Source organism: Hydractinia symbiolongicarpus, chromosome 13 (genome assembly GCF_029227915.1).
Source record: "Hydractinia symbiolongicarpus strain clone_291-10 chromosome 13, HSymV2.1, whole genome shotgun sequence".
Classification (NCBI taxonomy): Eukaryota; Metazoa; Cnidaria; class Hydrozoa; order Anthoathecata; family Hydractiniidae; genus Hydractinia; species Hydractinia symbiolongicarpus.
Window position 1 is genome coordinate 19,986,070 of NC_079887.1, and position 20,756 is coordinate 20,006,825.

The window sequence follows — 20,756 nt, forward strand, 5'->3', positions numbered from 1 at the left end:
TATTTTTGAAGAGCTTAATTAGATTTTACTTCTTGTTGAAAAGGTTGTTCTCTTTGGTTGATACCCCCGAAACCTCGTATTCTTATTATACAGTCCTCTGATTATAATTGTGGATAAAACATTGGTCCACCGAGCCGGATTTATTGTTGGATATAATTATTGATCGTTGGTTTATTTAATCGACAGTTGCTGAATATTTACTCACATAGAACTTTTGAAATTATACACATAAACATTAGAACATTTTTTGAATTTACAACACTTACAATTTAGTTACTTTTGAAATTATATACAAACATGCACCCGTTTCTGTTAACTGTGGTCTATAGACATCGGTAACAGTTGCGTACTGTGATACGATTGTCATCGCTTACAGCTGTATGTCTGTATCTCTGGAGACAACTGATACCGCTCCCCATCGCTTTACAGTTGAACCAAGTTTACTGAACAAGCTTGATTCCGGAAATTATACATCTAAGAAAAGTAAAGTAAAAAAAGATGACAGCGATGCTACGAACAAACCCATTCCCAACGAGCGTGTTCAGTTTTATTTTCCACATTTATCTGCCTTAATTTACTTTAGGGATTCGCTTTATCCTCACAACTATAGAATAGCTCGATGCTAGCTAGCTAGTTAGACTATAACTCTTTAAGAACCTCTTTCCATAGGTTTTCCACAGGTTTTGCAAAGTTGGTTTAGTAGGTTTGGTTTGGATTCTCCCTCCTCCCTCTCTGCTACAACATATTAGGTGCTAATTACTTCTTATCTAATGTGAAGTGGATGTTTACTAATGTGCTTAGGCAAGTTCTAAATTACCATTTCTTTAGGTCTAGTACTGTGATGTTCAATTCTCAGCAGCGGATTGGCATTAAATTTTTAAAAATGGAAACAAGAAACTTTCGGAAAATGAGTGGCATATTTTAGCTAGCAGCTAGCTAGCTAGCTAGATTTATCAGCAAAAATTATATAAAAAAGGAACTCTGTTTACTTCAAGGGTTGTCTTTTATTGTGGCCAACTCAACAGGATTAAAAGCGCCATTTTGCATTTCGGGAATAATTTAGGAATGTGTGGAAATGTTTGGAGAATTTTGGGTGAAAATCATAAATTTTAGTCAAAAAGTTGCCCAAACTCTCTCTTATGCGGGCATTTGGGGCTTATCAGCACCCTCGTAATCATTATGAAAGTTTTTCGTCACCGACTCCTAAAGTGATAGTTTATTCAAAGCAAAGGAGGTTATACATGAGGAGAGTATAATTATGATTGGGAACTTGGCTAAAAACATATTCTTTAATAGTGTGCAGTATAAAAAATTGATGTTGGCTGACATTATGAATAAAAAATACCTTTTTTTTCCTAGCGATCTATGTTAAATATAATATATATACATTATTAACAACGCCATTTGCAAAAACCAAACGTAAGGGTGCTAGAATAGTTAGCAGTCGGTTGCATAATGGCAGAGTTAAAAAAGTTTATAAGAGTGCACCACATCAGCCATCTACCAACAATGATATCACAATAAGTCAACCTTCATCATCTAGCAACAATATTTTTGATGCAGAACTTCACAATGCTTGTGAGTTTCTAATAAGTGGCGAAGCTGTTGTTAAAACTGGACTGTACGAAAAGACCAAAGAAAAGGAAATTGAAGAATGGAAATTAAAAACTGAAGATACTATATTGGCATATGGAAATAAGTATCATCTTATGCTTTCATCCAATTGTGTAAAATGTGGTGTAGATTTTTCAAATACAGCTTGTGTATGGTGTCAATCATGTGGTTCAGATGTTACTTATTGCAGCAGTTGTTGCAAAGAATTTCATAGCAGTATTCCATTTCATTGCATGAAAGAAATTACTGTGAGTTATTTCTATGATTTATTACACAGTGTTTACTCTCAGCCTTTTACATGCAAAACTAAAACTTTATTTTAGGGCTGATATAATAGGTTTATATTTTTGGTATGGATGCAACTTTGTGGCTTTGTGTGTAACAAAAAATATCTACTGATTCTTTTCATTGGGTTTTAGAATCATTTTGAAGTAAAAGAGTACAAATACTCCCGAACGTTGTGCAGCAAACATGTACAAATGTGTTCGTCAAGATATACTCGTAATATGACAATTATTGGTGAAAGTGGTTAGTATATATATACATATATTTGCAACAATTTGTATATATATACAAGACTAAGCAACCGTATTTGTAGTATATATATATGTTATTAAAATTAAAACATAAATTTTCTCATTTAGGGTATTTGCATGAATGTTGTGTGTATTTTTGTTCATGCGATGAAGAACTGAATTCTCTTGTGCAGTACAATGTGTGGCTTGCAACTCCTACAAAACCACTAACAGCTGTATCTATGGAACTACTTTTTACCTTCATAGCTTTGCAATTAGAAGGGAAAATATCACTATTATCTTTTTGTGATGCACTTTCTTGGAAAAGTGGAATTCTTGATCACCAGTTGGTTAGTCGGTTGCAATACTGTGTGTGTGAGTTAAATGTGAGTCAAAGGAACATTTATAATAATTAGAGCTTGTGTAATTTTAATCATTTTTCTAGAGAAAATGTCTTTATCGCTTTTTGAAAACAGATGCAATTGACCAATTTAGACAATTTCGCTATGGCTTACTTAATTTGAAGACAGTAAGTCCGAATTATTCTGGATTTAGGAAATGTGCAGCTTGCCCAAAGGTAGGAATAAGCTTATGTAGCAATTATAAACTTTACTACCAACTTTAGGATCTTGTTAGAATAGTTTATATATATCTAATTGTGAATAAATCTAGAAAAATGGAAGCTTGTTTTATTGTATGGATGCCAATTTTGGGTTGGTCTTGAAAAAATCTTCTTCTAAATCAAAAAAGATGCCAATACGGTCAGAGCAGTTGTTTGTTGCAGATACTGAAGTTGTTAATTTTATGGAGAAATACGACGATTCATCAGGGGAAACAAAGAAAGTGAGTATATAATATATATATTTAAAATATTTGTACAAAAACACTTAACTTTAATCAACAAAAATGTTATTTATGTATGTGACATTATGTGCATATATATATGTATATATATGTGATATATTTTTTAGGATTGCAGTAATTTTCAAGCTGGCAACAACATCCGTTCTAAGCGGAAGACAAATAAGCTCAGTGTTACTGGTGTGTTTGGCATGTCGTGTCGACATGAATATCCAAAATTATTTTTAAATATGTGCCATGGGGAAAGGTGGGTTAAGCATATACTTATTTTTGATTAAATTGTGTAGATATGTTCATGATTTTTATATGATGGGAAATTTTGTTTTTTTCATATAAGGAAAAAACTGACATTTTTCAGGTTGGGTTATGCTGTTATGCTGTTAGATAAGATTTTGCAAGAATCTAATGGAAAAGAATTAGATGTGCATATAGTATACGATATAGCATGTGTTTTAAAGCGACACTTAGAGGTTAGTTACAAAAACTTTCAAATATCAAGTGTATGAGAAAGCGGTTCTTTAACAGAAGAGTGATAAAACAATGTTTAATAATACAATTTTTATACAGAAAAAACAAACCATGACGAAGTACAAACATTTCAATTTTGGTATACCTTTGTTTCATTCGTATGGTCACAACGGTAATTGCCAGGTAGGTAATTATTATCACTTGTTTAAGTGCTTAAGATCATAATATTGTTACTTCAATGCAATGCATACCTAGATAAAGAACTCCATTCGAAGACTAGAGTCATTTGGTCTCATGGACGGAGAATTAATGGAAAGACTTTGGTCATACTTGCGCTCGTTTTCCAAAATTACTAAAGAGATGACCCCCGCTCATCGCATGGATTTACTGGGTGACGCTTTAATGCATTTTGGATCAATCAAAATGGGCAATATAGGTATACGTAGGTAGAATAAGCAAAAGAGGTGAACATGATTAAGTAATGTAGTATTTATAAAAGGTTTATTAATTTAGGAAATACATTGGTAAATCTTTATGAAAAAGCCAATAAAACGATGAAGTCGTGCTGTGATGAACTTGATGCAATATGCTCAAAACTTCAAGGTATGTGCATATTTTAAATCGTTATCTTTAAGAATACTTCTGCGTCAAACTTGCGAACGCAGAAATATATTTAAAAACCTTTTTTTGTTAAAACATCGAGGGCAGAGAATTTTTATTAGAAAAAGTACTTTTTAAAGCCTATATATAATTTGTTTGTCAATTGTATTCTTAGTAAGTATCACATCAGACGTGTTGAATGCTTGGAAAAGCGAGGAGGATGAAGCGGTAACAAAACAGCCTTCAAATGCGAAAGGTAATTTTTAGTAATTTAAACGGGCGCGCGTAGGCGAGAATAAGCGAGAGTCACTATTGATTTCAAATTGATCTAGATATTGAATGGACTCAGTGCTACTATCGAAAGCTCAAAGAATTTTGGAAAGAAAAGCGCCTGTCACTGATGAGTGAAAAGCTATCAGATCGAGCTTGCCATATTTCTAGAGCAGCAAGGTTTAAAGTTTGCGCTGTTATATTATATAAGAAGTAATATAACACCGTCAAACTGTACGAAATTGGAACTATCCATATTATTGGATAACATGGAACATATAAAATTTTTAGGTATAAACATCTTTTCTTATCCATTACAGAAAAACAGTTCTGTTTTTTTACATCATATCATACCTAAGGGAATTATTTTTGCGGGAAAATGTTTCGAAAATAAAAATGCAAGTCCTTATATTTTTGCGAGAATGAATTCCCTAAAAATTAATTCCCTTATGGTCAGGTCAAGTGCCAAAAATAATTTACCGCAGTCTAAGTCGTTTGTTTATATTTGTCATTTAAAAAGATTTATGAAAATAATATTTCTTCAAGAAAAGAAACTTTGCGGTTTCGCGGTTTTTGGCATTTTTACTGGGAAAGTTTAGCAAATTTTTGCCAACATTTTTACAGATTGGCAAAAATTTGCTAAACTTTCCCAGTAAAAATGCCAAAAATCGCGAAACTGCAAAGTTTCTTTCCTTGATGAAATAAAACCTTATTTTGCCATAGTTATACAGCGAAAAAACCAATCCCACCAGGGTCACCAGGTTAGTCTCCAACCTCCTACCGACGCAGTCGTAGAAAATAGTGAGGTTGTCAATGAAAATATGGAAGCTGCGGTGACTGAAATTTTGACAGATCCTGTTCCCTCAAATGTTAAGAAAAGAAAAAAAGGGAGTCATAAAAAAATGAGTCAGCTTGACGACAATTGTCAAATGCTTGAGCTGACCGATAAAGTCCCGAACTCAAGAGGCCTCGACATAACCCTTCAAGAAGTAATGTCCCAAGCCAGTGTTGATGAAGGCTTTGTCGATTACATCCTGAAGGATAGAGAAAGAGAAAGTGGAGATCAAAATATTACTGAATACCTGATAAAGTGGATTGGTTATGAGGTACCAACGTGGGAGCCGGAGGAGAATGTAAATTCGGCTGATGTAAAAAGATATTTTTTGAACAAAAAGTAAAGCGTGTATTTTTATTTTAAAACAACAAATTTATTTGCGCCTTCGCTAGTTTCTTATATTGCTTTCTGCTCAAGTAGTGAACGATAAAAATAAAACTAATCGGGCCGCAGGATCGTAGTGGCCTAGGAGGCCGGGGGCCACAGCCCTCTTAAAATATTTGTCAATCATGGTTAATATGAAGGAAAACGCAGAGGATGCGTTTTTACCAATTTAAAGGGTAAAATCTTAAGATTTACATCCGTTTCTCCCTGTCAACAACTACATCAAAAAATTAGTGTCAGTTACGGCCCTGAGTCAATGTAATCGCCTGGGTAATATAATTGTACAGGGGACTTGAGATGGTAAGGGAAATTATAATTTAATGCTAAATTGCACATGCAAAATTACACACATAATTTTTTTCTGTTTTACTTTACAATACTTTTACATAAAATATAACTAATTTGGTTTATCTATTGAAATCGAAACCTTTCGCAAGATGCTGACCGTGCAATGAACTCCCCTGAAAATCCATTCACGTGACTTATTGAAAAAATAGTCAAAACACTGTACTCCAAGGCAATTGAGATGCTATAAACTATTCTTAACTCGAGCAAATTATAATACATGTATGCATGCCTAACAATACAAAACCCTCTCAACCTTTCTAGAAAAAAAATTATGTGGGGGACGCAAACCAACATGATTATCCATACATTTAAAAACGAAACGTTCAATGCGAGCTTCAAGTAGCGCATCTTTGAAATTCAGAGGTTTTAATTCCATAATTGTCGCAATAGTAAATCCAAACGCGTAAATATCGGTCATGTATGACACGCCGCTTCCCCTATACAATTCTGGTGCCACGTGATGATGGTCGGTTAATTTCTTTAAAACGTCTTTAACGTTAGATTTCGCACAAGACGCTCGACATGCGAATGAAAACCCGATAATGACCGGAGTGAAGTCACTACCTTTCACAATGACATTTTCAGGAATTATGTTGTTGTGTAACACTCCTTTATCAAATAAAAAAGAGAGTGCTTTAGCTAGCCCAATAATCATTTGTTTCATTATGTCTTCTGTGGGAAATATTACCTTCCGCTTCAGCAAAATTCTTATGCTGCTATCCTCTTCATAGCTAAGCACAGAATGAAATTTTCCTTTGGCGTGTACAATACCAAGGACCTGTACAATATTGGGATGATTCCCAACAAACTGTAGCAGTCGTGCTTCGTGGCTAACATAAGCTAGGTTGCGCAGAGATGTTTCCTCTTTACCAAGTGCTAAGTAACTTTTTAAAATTACAGAATCTCCATCGTCAAACACAGCACGGGTCACTTCTGCGAAATGACCAGAAAATATGACATTGGAAGCCAGGCCGGAGATTACCTCACTTGTCAAAATTGTGGGCGTTTGTTCTTGTAACAACGGATCGCCATTATGGAAAAACGATGAAAACAACGATGCATCAACCATTAGTGACGATCGAGAATGTCCAAGCTGTTCAAACATCTTTAGCTTTGTGAAATCCGCACATTGCAGCATCATCGAAGCATTTTTCTCTCTCAGAATGTGTATAGTCTTCTTTTGACTCGCTACGATCTGCTTGTATCTTTCAACAGCTTCTTTTGCTTTATTCAATTCCATTTTTAACTTTTCGTTCTCTATGGGCACCGGAAAGGTAAAGGTAAGCCGTTGTTATTTTGAGTCACGAGAACAATCCTAAGTAAAATAAGCGAAAAAGAAAATTAATGTTTATTAAAGAAATTTTTGAGCAAGAAAAAACAACATCTATTCTGCAGACTTTTCCAACTCATTAGTTTGTACTCCAGAGTGTAAATCATTATGTACTTCGGCTATGTCGTTTTCACTTTGTAAATAATTACATTCAGTTGAGGAATCCGCCTCTTGTGAAGGTGCCTATGTATGTTAAAATTGGAAACAAAGTGATGAGCATATTATAATTGCCATAGAAGTGGAAATATGGAAATGAAATATCTCCTACCAGAGTACTTTTCAATGCTGCCATACCAAGTGTTAAATGAAAGTCAACCTGAAGGTAAACAATAGTAACAGCCGAGTTATACACAAAAGAATTTTCTTCTTAAAAAGTTGAACTAATATTCTCTATAGTATTTGCTTTTCAAAACTGTGTAAAACTCGATAAATTTTGTCTTTAAGCCATGTCATTTTTAAATTCAACAAAATCGTTAACACATAATTGTTGCTTTAAAGATTTACCAAGTCAAAGCGTTTGGTCAAATCCTCTTCGATATGACGAAAGAAATCTTCTACCAAGCATGTCTTTAACATACATTTAGCCTTTCGCTGAAAAGAACAAATTGTATATTGTATTGCAAAAATAGTTGTTTTAAATGCACAAGAATAAAGCTCTTTTATTGTTGACAAGAACTTTCCCAGAGATGTACAGCAAGCATTCTTTCTAAAAATATATAAACAAATAACTAGTGTTACAATACCTCCAGCTGTTCCCGAAGTCTTCTTAACACAGGACGCTTTTGTTTGGAATTGCCTTTAAGTACGGGAGCTACAGCCATTCTGACTTGATTCCACGTGTCTAAAAAAAAGATCCTTGAGCAGGATTAAAACCACCCAAGATAGATAAAGGAAGCCTTGTCGACTAACTCTTAATTTGATAATTTAATTTTTATAACACCTATCTTATCAGGTAATGCCAGGTCAATTCAATTATGCTTCTTATTTTACCCTACCTTACCTTAATAATTAATACATGGTTAAATATGGTTAGACTTAATTATTAATTATTTAAATAATATATAATTAATATATATATATAATTAAATATTGTTAACTCCATACATGATTGTGCTTATTCGCATCAATATCAAAGAAAGAATTTTAACGACAGAAATATATAGTAAAACACATTATTCAAATTTAACAGAAGGTATTCTAACTAAGGGGTTGTTAATCTCATGTTGGGATTTTCCATCAAGAATAATTCAGCTGCAACAAATTTCTTCCAAAATATGCCCAATCGGGATTTGAACCCGAACCTCCTGTGATCTTACATGTATAAAACGGGCCTTGAAATTAAGGATACTTCATGTGAGAGCACGAATTAAGTTTAAAATTGCGTATTTTTTAGACATGCACCCACACACATAAGATTCAACAGGTGTTCTACCATTACACTATTGGGCAGCATTTCTTAAAGTCTTTTTTCAAACATTTAAATTTGAAAAAATTCTGTATATATGTATATATAAAGATTTTTTAGTTGGCATCATGTGTGAGAGGAAATCGTGTCCTCTGCACGTTTCGTTTATAGCATTGCAAGCACACAATACTCAATCGTTATCAAAATACAAACAATTATAAGGTCAATTTTTGTATAGGCTGTTAAATATCAGTAATTCTTGATTAGGACACCTAAATATACTTTAAAGTTCTTTAATCAAGAAGCACCAAATTTAAAATTTATTTAGTGAAAAAAAACTGTGTAAATCCGGTGGGAATATGTACAAGTTATAGACATAAAAGAGTAATACAATTGATAAAAACAGTTAAAAGAAAGACGTATAAAACTATTTGTCCAGAGAAACAGATTTAAAATTGTTCAAATAAAACTTGTTACTATGACGACACTTCGATATTAATTCTGTTCTTTTGTTTAGCAATTTCAGTTTGGATGTTATTATATGGTATTAAAACCTTTGTTCCATGACAAAAGACTAAAATTGCTTTGGTTTAACAATAAATTTCTTTTTGCACTTACTTGAGATATTATATAAGACAAAGTTTTTTGTTCACTTACTCACCAAATTTAAATATATACACTAACATTTATAAGGTGACATACTGGAGAATGCAAATAAAAAGAAAACCTAAAATATTGCAACTTAATGAATTAAATAAGATAAACTTCTTTTGTTACTGGAGCTTTGAACAGATGGATGAAAGATGCTTTTAGTTGTTTTTAACATGATATATATAAATAGTTGGCTTTGTAGGGACGCTAAGCTACAGCCCCCCACCCCCTCCCCCCTTCTCCCCCCTCCCTCTTAAAAAAGGCTCACCCGAAAACAAATTGGCTTCCTACCGCACTGCCTTCATGCTGAAAATGCTGTGATTTATATTTTATTTGATTGGCATCCATAATATAGTTTAGCTAGCTACCTAAAGCTCAGTCGATACAGTGCTTGTTTTGCTTTGCAGAAATTTGTGGCTTTTGATAGCCACTCTACTGTATAGCTATACTGGCAGAGCTTCTTTCATTGCCTAGTGTTGCCTAGTGGGAAAAAATTCCAGATTACTGTAGCTAGCTTAAATGGGAGCTTTAAACACATACTCTTTAAGGTCTCTCTTGGAAGCATTTGAGAGAAGGTAGATTGGTAGTTAGGTAGTTAGGTAGCTAGCTAGCCTATCCCTTGAATGAGAAGAGGAGAACCTAAAGAAGCCAGCTAGCTATAGCTAGCTAGCTATATATACATCACACCACCACTACCTAGGCCATTTGCCAACAATTTGATGCTTAGGTCGTAGAATAAGGAACTCGCAAATTAAGTTATTCTTCCATCATAAAGATAAAGGTCCATATTAACCTGAAAAATTACTTTCCAAGAAGCGTGTTGGATCACTTGCATCTACAGTCGCCATTTTGTTTTTAGCCTAACAGGCTGAGACCGATAGCCAGCGTTATCAGCTATCTCCAGAGATACAGACATACGGCTGTATCCGATAAACAACGCGTCACAGTGCACAACTGTTGCCGATCTATATCGCATACAGTTAACAGAAACGGGTGAAACATGACTGAAGATATCAGTAAAAAGAGAAGAAGTCGTGGTGCTTATGTTGGTGTTTTTAAGAAAATTGTTAATGAAACTGTGAAACCTATTTATGAAAGGTTTGCTTTGAAAGATCATGGTGCGGTACTCTTATCCAGTTATAATTTACTGGAAGCTAAATTATTGAACGTAACAACTATTCAAAATGAAATTAATGACTTAATTGAGCCAGAGAATTTAGCTAATGAAATGATGTCACACTTGGAATTTGAGCAGTATGCTGCGAAAGAGTTAACAACATTGAAAAAGTTTCTTGACAAGCATGTGTTTGAAATTGAAGGTAATGTTTCTGTTACTTCTTCTGATGGGTCTGGAAACTCCAGCGTGAGGGATCGAATTAAACTTCCGAAACTTGAGCTGAAAAAGTTTAACGGTGATCCTTTGCAATGGAAGTCCTTTGACGAATCTTTTGAGTGTGCGATACATAAGAATGAATCTCTTTCTTCTGTCGAAAAATTGACGTATTTGACAAATCTTTTGTCGGGCTCGGCAGAACAAACAATCAGCGGTTTATCGTTATGTAACGAAAACTATGAAATTGCGCGAGATCTTTTAAAAGAACGATTTGGTGATCCACAAATCACTGTGTCAGCTCATATGAACAAACTTTTGACTCTTGAAAATGTAAAAAGTTCGAGAGATATTAAATCTATGCGAAAACTTTACGACCTAATCGAATCTCAAGTGAGAAGTTTGAAAGCCCTGGGTTTTAAAGCAGAAAACTATGGACCTATGCTTATTCCTGTTGTTTTGTCAAAATTACCGAATGATATCAAATTAATAATAAGTAGAAAATTTGATGAAGATATTTGGGACGCTGAAGCTGTGTTAAAATTTTTAAGAAAAGAAATTATGGCACGTGAAAAACTTTCGAATATAAAATTAGAAGAAGATGAGCAGCGGGAGTTCCCCAGCAGTGGAAGTTCTTTGAATGCACAAGCTGCGCGAACTGGTACCCGAAAGTTATTCTGTTCCTTTTGTTCTGGTGAGCATAAATCACATGAATGCAGAACTGTAACAAAATTAGAAACCAGGAAAGAAATTGTTTTGAAAAATGGACGCTGTTTTTTATGTTTAAGAAAAGGACACATGAGTCGTGAATGCAAAGCAAGTTTTCGTTGTTTTCACTGCAAAGGAAAACATCACGTAGCCTTATGCGAAAGGAAACATAATCCAAATCCTCCTCCTAGTCGTAGTCCTAAGAAAAATGAAACCGAAAATAAAGATGCAGAAAGTGAAGATTCTTCCTCGAACGTTACACCTGCTAATATAAACATAGCTTCTGATCGAAATAATGTTTTGCTGCAAACTGCTATGGCTACAGTTACATCATGCGATGGAACTTTTTCTGCGAAATTACGCATTTTATTTGACAGCGGTTCGCAATTGTCGTACATCACACCGCAAGCGAGAAAAAGGTTGAATTTAAAAACTGTTTCAAAAAAAAGAACTGAGTATTAAAGTCTTTGGAGGTGAACACTCTACGAAAAAACTTGATCTTGTCAAATTTGAAATTAAAAGCACAATATCGAATGAGAGCATTAATGTTTCTACCTTTGTGAATGATATTTGCAAACCTGTTTCCGGACAAACTATCAATTTTGCTGTTGAAAATTATGAACATTTGCAAGGCTTACAATTAGCTGATCAGAATTTTAGCGACGATCTACACGTCGACATATTAATTGGAGCCGATTATTACTGGAATTTTTTCACGAAAACTGTTTTACGAAGTTCTAGCGAAGGTCCTGTTGCCATGGGATCAAAACTTGGATTTATCTTAAGTGGCCCAGTTTCTACTGTCTCTACCACTCCTGTTACAGCAAATATGGCTTGTACTCATTCGTTATTAATTATGAAAGAAACTCAATCAGATTATGAGATTCTGAATGAAAACGTGAATAAATTTTTCAACTTGGAAAGTTTAGGGATTTCCTCCGAAGAACCTAGTATTTACGACAAATTCACGGATGAAATAAAATTTAAAGATCATCATTACGAAGTGAGGCTACCAGTGAAAGGTGATAAAATGTTCATTGAGGATAACTATTCACTAGCTAAAGACCGCCTCCGATCACAGTTTAATAAATTAAAAAACAATACCGAATTATTGAAAACATACGACGATATATTTAAAGAACAATTGGACAGCGGTATCATTGAAAAGACGACAGAAAGCCCTGGTGTTGGGGAAACCCATTATCTCCCCCACAGAGCTGTTATTAAACCTAACAGAAATACAACGAAAGTACGTATAGTCTTCGATGCTAGCGCAAAGCATAAAGATAGTCGATCGCTAAATGAATGTTTATATACCGGTCCATCACTGAACACTTCATTGTTTGGAGTGTTGTTACGATTTAGAGCGTATAATATCGCAATAACTGGTGACATTGAAAAAGCCTTCCATCAAATATCGGTATCACCTGAAGATCGTAATTTACTCCGATTTATCTGGTACGACGATGTGAATAATTTTGATGATCAAAAGTTTGAAAATAACGCGCTAGCTGATTATAGATTCTGCCGAGTAGTCTTTGGAGCCACTTGTTCTCCATTTCTTCTGTCTGCAACTTTGATTTTTCATTTACACGGTTATGTTGAATGTGATCCGCAATTTGTGCAGAAGTTACTTGAATTTCTGCATGTTGATGATTTGACTGCGGGTGGCGTTAATGATTCTGATGCTTTGTGTTTTCACACGAAGTGTCAGGAGAGGCTCAGTGAAGGAGGGTTTAATTTGAGAAAGTTTAACTCTAACTCCAAAATGCTTGAGAACATCGTCAATAGTACTCAGGATGAAACTGAAATCAAATTTCAACCCACTATTAAAGTTTTGGGACTTGAATGGAACAAACTCTCTGACGAAATTAATTTCAATTTTTCTGACATGCTGAAGAACATAAAATTGCCTACTACGAAGCGAAATATCATGCATTTTTTAGCTAGTATCTATGATCCACTAGGGATAATTAACACTATTGTTGTGACAAATAAAGTATTGTTCCAAGATTTGTGTGTTGCAAAATTTGACTGGGATCAACCTTTAGAAGGTGAATTTTTACAAAGATGGAATGAAATTTGTACTAGCTTTGACACTGAAACTTTAAATATTGACAGACTTTATGCTTGTAAAGATGAAAATGATCAATTTGAAAACATTGAATTACATGGATTTTCTGATGGCTCTAAAATTGCTTATGGATGTTGTGTATACATTCGATTTACTTACAAGTCTGGTAAAGTTAAAACTGCACTTTTGAGTTCAAAATCAAGAATTAAACCATTAACAAATACCACTATACCACGAATTGAACTTTTAGGCACTTTGGTGCTAGCTAGATTAATGGACGTTTTAAAAAAGGAATTATTGAATGTGTATAATATTGACAATATTTTCTATTGGACTGATTCAACTATTGCATATTCATGGATTAAAAACGATAACAAAGATTATAAAACCTTTGTTCAAAACCGCTTAGAGGAAATTAGAAAACTGACTGCATCTGGCAAATGGTGTTTAGTACCATCGAAAGACAACCCTGCAGATATAGTATCTAGGGGTTGCTCCCCCTCTGAATTGAATTCTTTGTGGTTCAGTGGACCCACGTTTCTAACTTTACCAGAAACCCACTGGCCACACCTTAAACCTGGTGATAAGTTTATTAGTGATGACATGACAAAAGAAGAAGTTAGAAAAGAAGAAAAAGTCCAAACATTAAATAATGAACTAAAAAATATTACTGTGTCTGAAAAGCTATCTATTGTTTCTACTAATACTGTGTCTGAGAATGTTTGTGATAATGTTATGTCTTCTACTACTCCTGTGTCTGATGAAGTGTATGATACTGTATGTGATGTTTCTACTGCCAATGAAAATGTCTCGGATAGTGTAAACACGAATTTCCCAATTATACCGGGTATTCGTAACATAATTGATATAAAAAAATACAGTAGTTTTGATAAATTAGTACACGTCACAGCTTATGTGATGAGATTTATAAATAATGTAAAAAAGAAGAAAGAAGATAGAAAAAATTTTAATTATAAGAGGCTATCAGCCGAAGAAATTGGTCATGCAAGATTGGTAATCATCAAAGATGCTCAAGAAGATGTGAAAAGACACAAGAAATTTAAACATTGGGAAAAGAACCTGGATTTATTTGAAGACACAGATTTTTTGCTGAGGTGCAGGGGTCGGTTAGGAAATGCTCCTGTACCATATAACTCCAGGTATCCTATTCTGTTAGTACCAGACTCTTATCTAACAAAATTAATCATTCGACATGTGCATGAATCTGTGAAGCATTATGGCACAAAAATAACACTCACAGAACTTAGAAGAGAATTTTGGATTCCATCTGGTAGAAATGTTGTTAGAAATTTTATTCGTACATGTCAAAAGTGCCGAAGGTACGAGAACAAACCATATCCGTACCCAGATCCTCCATCATTACCAAAGAGTAGATTAAAAGATAACATGTCATTTGAAGTAGTTGGCATCGACTATGCTGGTCCTTTATTTGTAAAAAATGTTTTTAACGAAGAACCAGATATGTATAAAGCTTGGATAGTTCTTATAACGTGTGCGAGTACTAGAGCTATTCATTTAGACTTAGCTTCGAATTCTTCTGGACCTGAATGTATAGAAGTTCTGAAACGATTTATTGCTCAAAAAGGAGCACCGAACTTCATTTTATCTGACAATGGTAAATGTTTTATTAGCGAAGACGTACAAAACTTTGCTGCTAGTAAAAACATTAATTGGAAATTTAATATTGAGTCTGCCCCTTGGCAAGGCGGATTCTTCGAACGTTTGGTCAAATCAGTCAAAAGACCACTGAAGAAAGTTCTGGGCAATAGTCGCCTGAAGTATAACGAACTTTTAACGATATATATACTAAATAACAGACCATTAACGTACATATATGAAGAACTTAATGAAGAACCATTAACACCTAATCATCTTATGTATGGAAGAAAATTAAACACGAAAGCAGATGAGAACAACTTAATACCTGAAGATCTCTCGGCTGATATGAGTGTCAAACGGAAAGAAAACGTAAACCGATTACTGACACACTTTTGGAATAGATGGCGTGACGAATACGTCACAGAATTACGAGAATTCCACAAATTGAAGAATAGTCGTTTCAATAAATGTTTAATTCCAAACGTTGACGACGTAGTTGTTGTTGCTGATGATAGAATGCCACGATCACTATGGCGAATTGGTCGAATAAAAGAAACGTTGAAGGGAAAAGATGGAAAAATACGTGCAGCGATAGTACAATGCAAAACTGATCAAGACAGACGATCAAATTTACGGCGACCGATCAATAAATTGATACCGTTTGAACAGTGTATTATTCCAAACGATGAATCAACAGAACCAGCAATACAATTTATTGATGAACAATCAGTTACACAAAACGATCAGTTAGCTGAATCAAAGATAACATTTGTTGATGAAAAGGATCTTGAGATTGTAAACATTTGAGATGACAAGTTTTGACCTCCGTCAACTGGGGGAATGTTGAATTGACCATGTGACTTGAACACGTGATCTTTACACGTGCGCTCACTTTTGTATATATTTTTCTGTTTATATTTTTGAAGAGCTTAATTAGATTTTACTTCTTGTTGAACAAGGTTGTTCTCTTTGGTTGATACCCCCGAAACCTCGTATTCTTATTATACAGTCCTCTGATTATAATTGTGGATAAAACAAACTGCGAATAGTTCTGTTCTGATGTTATCTTTATTTTAAAGCTTTTTTAGACGACTGGGATCAGATGGTGAAAATAACTTAAATTTTGCTTTAGTTTCGATAATTTTTTGACTAGCCTCGTGATCGTTCATGTAGTGTGGTTTATCGAAATGTAATTCACTAATCTCTTCAGCTTTTGTATTTACTTTCTTTCCTGAAGGGAAGTTTCATGTACATAATGTACTGGTCTTGCTAGGATTAGTCATGCCCGCTCTTACTGCGTTTTTAATGCGAAAACACATAGCTGTTATATGATTACATGCACCATTAAGCCCAGCCGTACACGAGTAATAAGCACTTATGATTTGTCCAATATCTTTTACAATTATTGTCCAAACAAAGTAGGGTTTGTTGTTGACTCTTTGCGAAGAAACTACGCGACATTTCAACATATTTTGAGTCTTCGCTTATTGTATTTATAATCTCTCACGAACAAACTGACATGCGAAATATGTGAAAGATTTCCCTTGCTTGTAATCACTTTGCATACGCCTTAGAAAATCAGGCTGTTTCAAGCCGATGTAGTTTGCGATGTCAAGATAATTTAACGAAGGCCACGAGTTAATGCCGCTTTTACTGTGCTCTCCAATCCACCCGTGTTTTAAAACAAGGGGTTCGTCAAATACGGTATCTTTCAACATCAGTTTACTACGACACTTCTCCAAAACGTCTCTCTCTCTCTCTGTTCAAGTTCAGGGTCAACATGTTATCACACCAAGCTGCATAAGCTCTGAAATCATTTAAAATACGCTTATAAGAAACTGAAAGAAAAAATTTTACTGAGTTTGTAAATAGACGAAAAAATAGGGAATTACCTGGCAGTTAGTTTTTCAAAGGATCCATCAGTGATTTTGTTCCTTACATGTAGAAAAGATTTTAAGGCGTTTGTACTCCCCAGTTTAAATTTACCTAGGGACATATCCAAATTTATATCATCACTCATGTCACAAGTGTTTATAGCTGACACGTGAATTCTCAAAAGAGTCACACGTGAAGTTTGTTTTGAAAATTTTCATTTCGCTCTTCAGCATAATTTTGGTTATGTAAAAAGCGCAATCGAAATCTTATTTTGTTTTGAAAAGCGAAAGCCGCAAAGGTTAGAAATCATTGATACGCCGGTGTAAAGTAAGAGAGAGTTTTTTGATACTTGCATTGGTCTAACAAAAAATAAATTCTATGGGCTAAAGCACCATTAGTTCCTTTCACATTATAATAAAGTAGAACAAGATCAGGGTCGGATGGAGGTATAAGCAAGATAAGCGCGCGCTTACTTTCAAAAACGCAGAGAAAAAGCCCGCACGCGTTTCGCGTGTGTAGTTTTCATTGTATTTTTTAGGAAGTCTGGTAAGGAAGTTGTGTTTTTGCTTATTGCGCTTATTCACTCTCCCAAACAAAGTAGATAGTAACTCCTCTGAGCAAGCGAAACGAAAAGCAACTTTGCTTTCTCGCTTATTTAAGAATAAGCAAGTAAGCGTGTCAAAGTTGATATATTTGCTTTTTTGCATGGAGAGAATGCGGAGATGAAAAACTACTTTGCTATCGCGTATAAGCAAATAAGCAAAAACAAGGCAAGGTAGACAGAATTTCTCAACCGTAGCAAAATGAATGCAAACAGTCCACGTTGTTCGTGTTTATAACCTTGGAGGAAAGAAACCAATCAGCCAAAGATGGACGGTAGAGGTAGTGTGATACTTTTAGGTTTCTGGATGTCTTTTTTACTATTTCTTATAAATTTCAAGTACCCAGTGTGTAATAGTATGTATAGTTTATTCCCTAAGCTAAAAAATCAGAATTTTTTTTTGGCTTGAGAAGATTATGTTAAAAGGTTTCTCTCTGCAAAAGTATCTATATATATAGCTATAGTGAATGAGATACTTCTTTATTATTCACTATAGTAGTTGAGAATGTGTGTACACTAAGTTTTTTCACTGATCCTGTTCTGTATGAAACTTCTGGTGCTATATTTTTTCAACAAAATGAGTTTGTAGCTACTGCTTTATTTTCTATACTCAAACCTCCCCACCACACAAATAAATAAATCAAAAGAAAAATACACTCAAAATAATTCTGAAGTGTTCATGTGGTGCTTCATTTGTTATTTTATACCTAGCAAGATACACTGGTGGTTGGATTTTGAGAGAATATTGAGCCAGTATGATAGTGGAAACAGAGCTGTATTAAGGATGGAAAACGTATCCATCAATATGGATAGAAAAAATCTTACCAATCTTACTAATATTTTTTATTTCATAACTGCCTATTTATCTGATGTATTTTTTTGTTATGCAGTGTCAGTGGAGATGGTAACTCTCTTTACAGATCTATTTCTGTGTTGCTTATTCGTGACGAAACCCTGACTTTTGAGAATTTTGATCAACTGCTTGAGAATATTTTTGTGCAATGTTTATTGGATGGTTGTGATGTGTATACAAAGAACAAGTCAAGAGAACTGGCCATAATTGAGTAAGCAAAATGTGTTTCAAAATCTTCATTTGGTCATCATTTATGTGCGTTTTATCAATTTTTAATGTTGTTGAGGTATAATAATGTTTTACCATAGTCACAAGAAAAAAAGATAGTCTAGTTGCGTGGACCGTCGGCATTGTTTACGCGAACTATCCTCAATCAGCCTGGGACGGCCCGCTCATCCTGCACAGAAGTTCAAAATGGCGGCGCATGCAGGAGGAGACTACCTTGCAGGCGAAGATCTTGATGATTTATTTGTGTTACTTGAAGGCGGTTTTCTTGATGAAGATGTGGATTTTAATGTGGAATTAGATGCTGTGATAACGGAAGTGGAAGCTTACGAAGAAGTTGGGTATCCTTGTCAGGATTGTGATAAAATTTGTAAATCACAACGTGGCCTGACTAGACATCGCAAAAAAAAATATGCTCAAAAACTGTTCTGTACTTTCCAATTTCAAAAGTTCCTGTTATACCATTGATCCACAAGTCAGTAAAGAAGTCAGTATGAATCTTCTGGAACACATGCTTACTATGTTTACAAGAGTTCGCAGCTTTTTCTATGCTAGAGACATACGTGAAAAACATAAGGCTGCTAAAAAACTTGCAAAGAAAAGATCATTGAGAACTGAAATTAAAAAAGCCAGTAGCAGCAAAGACATGGGTCACTGATTCATCTAGTTCCGGGCATGAACTATAAAATCTGCCACAATGGCTATTTTTATAGCCACACATGTGATAAAAAAACATTACACATGGCTAAAAATCACAATAAAAATTCATTCCTTTTTTTTTTTTTTTCTGGTTGAACTTCAGACAAAAATCAGGATCCCTCACAGTACGATTTAAAGGTGCCGTGTGAGAAATCCTGTTACTTCATTTACGGTCAATTTAAGATATCAGGATTCCTCTGATTTTCCTGTAAATATATGCGTGAGTAATTCTGACGCGTTTTGAAAAAGTGACAACATTGCAATTTTTCCATAGCTAATAGCTTTCACAAAATAATAGATAGATGGGACATAGAAAAAATAAACATACATACTCATCCAATAACCATCTCCTAAAGTGATCCAATGATAGAACAAAGCATCTCCAGTCCCACAATATAAAGAGAACTAGATAAAATTGCCAATTAATAACATTTTTTCAAATGTGTGGCTATAAAAATAGCCGTTTTGTTGTGTGCTTCATTCAAAGTGTAGACTTTTTTCTTTTTGGTAATGGGGTGTCATCTATCATGTTGAATTTGCTACCACATCCTTGTACATTCCCAGCAATTGGTCTTACAGAAAATTGTGCTTTTATGGTATTATCATTATATCCAACGTCTCTCACCGATGGGTTGTCACGTCGCGATCCAATGGCACGCTGCCTACCAAAATAATTTTCCAGATCGTCTTGACAAAACCGTTCAGAAAGAATGTACGGTACACCATGTTGTAAAAGGAATTTCACTACTTTTTTGAGAGAGTTAACTGTAATCTTAAGCCCTTCATGTGTTTGCCAGGAAATAAACATATTTGATTTGGCATTTTTTGTAAAATTATCACCACGCTCTTCAATTGACTCTTTCCATAAGGTGAAATAGGAGAGAAAACCGTCCAACCATGCAAAGCGTTCATCATCAACTGACTGATAAGGTTTTAGAAATGGTTTTCTCTTCAACTCATGTTCGACAGTGTTTTTCACATTCAAGCAGTCAAAAAAACTATCCATCATTAGACAAAATTGTGCAGTACCAGCTGCTTCAGGTGGACCAAACTGATTGAGAACTTTGCCAACAGTTTCACTGAGAACTTAAGCTGCAAGACGAACTTTCATTACTGAAAATGGTGTTAGCTGTATATGATCATTTGTTAATTTATTGACCAACTTCAAACCACTCTCGAGATCATTGTGATAGAGTTGTGTGATATGACTCCAAAGAACATAAAATCCACTATTCCACATATAACGGGTAGCTCGACCAGAACCAGAATTAAACAGACAATTGCGTGATGTTTTGATGAGATGTGGAGCATCAGCAAAAAAATAGATAAATCGACCATCATTAGCATGAATATTCTTAGTACGATAAACTACATCACTGTCATGGACACCATCAAAATGCCTATGCATTCTGAAAAAGCGTTTATTTGGAGAAGCACCATCAGCTGTTGCAGCGATAACTTTCAAATTTATTTTTTCAAGGTAAAGAACA

General features: G+C 34.6%; 2 protein-coding genes across 2 annotated transcripts; one reads left to right on the forward strand and one right to left on the reverse strand.

Annotated features, from left to right (window-relative positions):
• Positions 1-6,124: 6,124 nt before the first annotated feature.
• LOC130623185 (dual specificity testis-specific protein kinase 1-like) lies at positions 6,125-6,927 on the reverse strand. The gene is made up of 2 exons (XM_057438669.1): positions 6,918-6,927; positions 6,125-6,828 (listed from the first exon to the last, which is right to left on the reverse strand). The coding sequence occupies exons 1-2, from the start codon at positions 6,925-6,927 to the stop codon at positions 6,125-6,127; spliced, it is 714 nt and encodes a 237-aa protein (XP_057294652.1).
• A 3,354-nt stretch (positions 6,928-10,281) lies between these two features.
• On the forward strand, positions 10,282-15,820 carry LOC130623186 (uncharacterized). Its single transcript, XM_057438670.1, has 3 exons — positions 10,282-11,738; positions 11,842-14,290; positions 14,372-15,820. The coding sequence occupies exons 1-3, from the start codon at positions 10,282-10,284 to the stop codon at positions 15,818-15,820; spliced, it is 5,355 nt and encodes a 1,784-aa protein (XP_057294653.1).
• Positions 15,821-20,756: the final 4,936 nt, after the last annotated feature.

Bases quoted from the DNA above. Each gene is read 5' to 3' on its own strand.
- LOC130623186 (XM_057438670.1), top strand. From the start codon at position 10,282: ATGACTGAAGATATCAGTAAAAAGAGAAGAAGTCGTGGTGCTTATGTT. The intron at 11,739-11,841 runs GTTGAATTTAAA...TGAAATTAAAAG, and splicing joins ACACCGCAAGCGAGAAAAAG to CACAATATCGAATGAGAGCA. The intron at 14,291-14,371 runs GTACACGTCACA...TTTAATTATAAG, and splicing joins ACAGTAGTTTTGATAAATTA to AGGCTATCAGCCGAAGAAAT.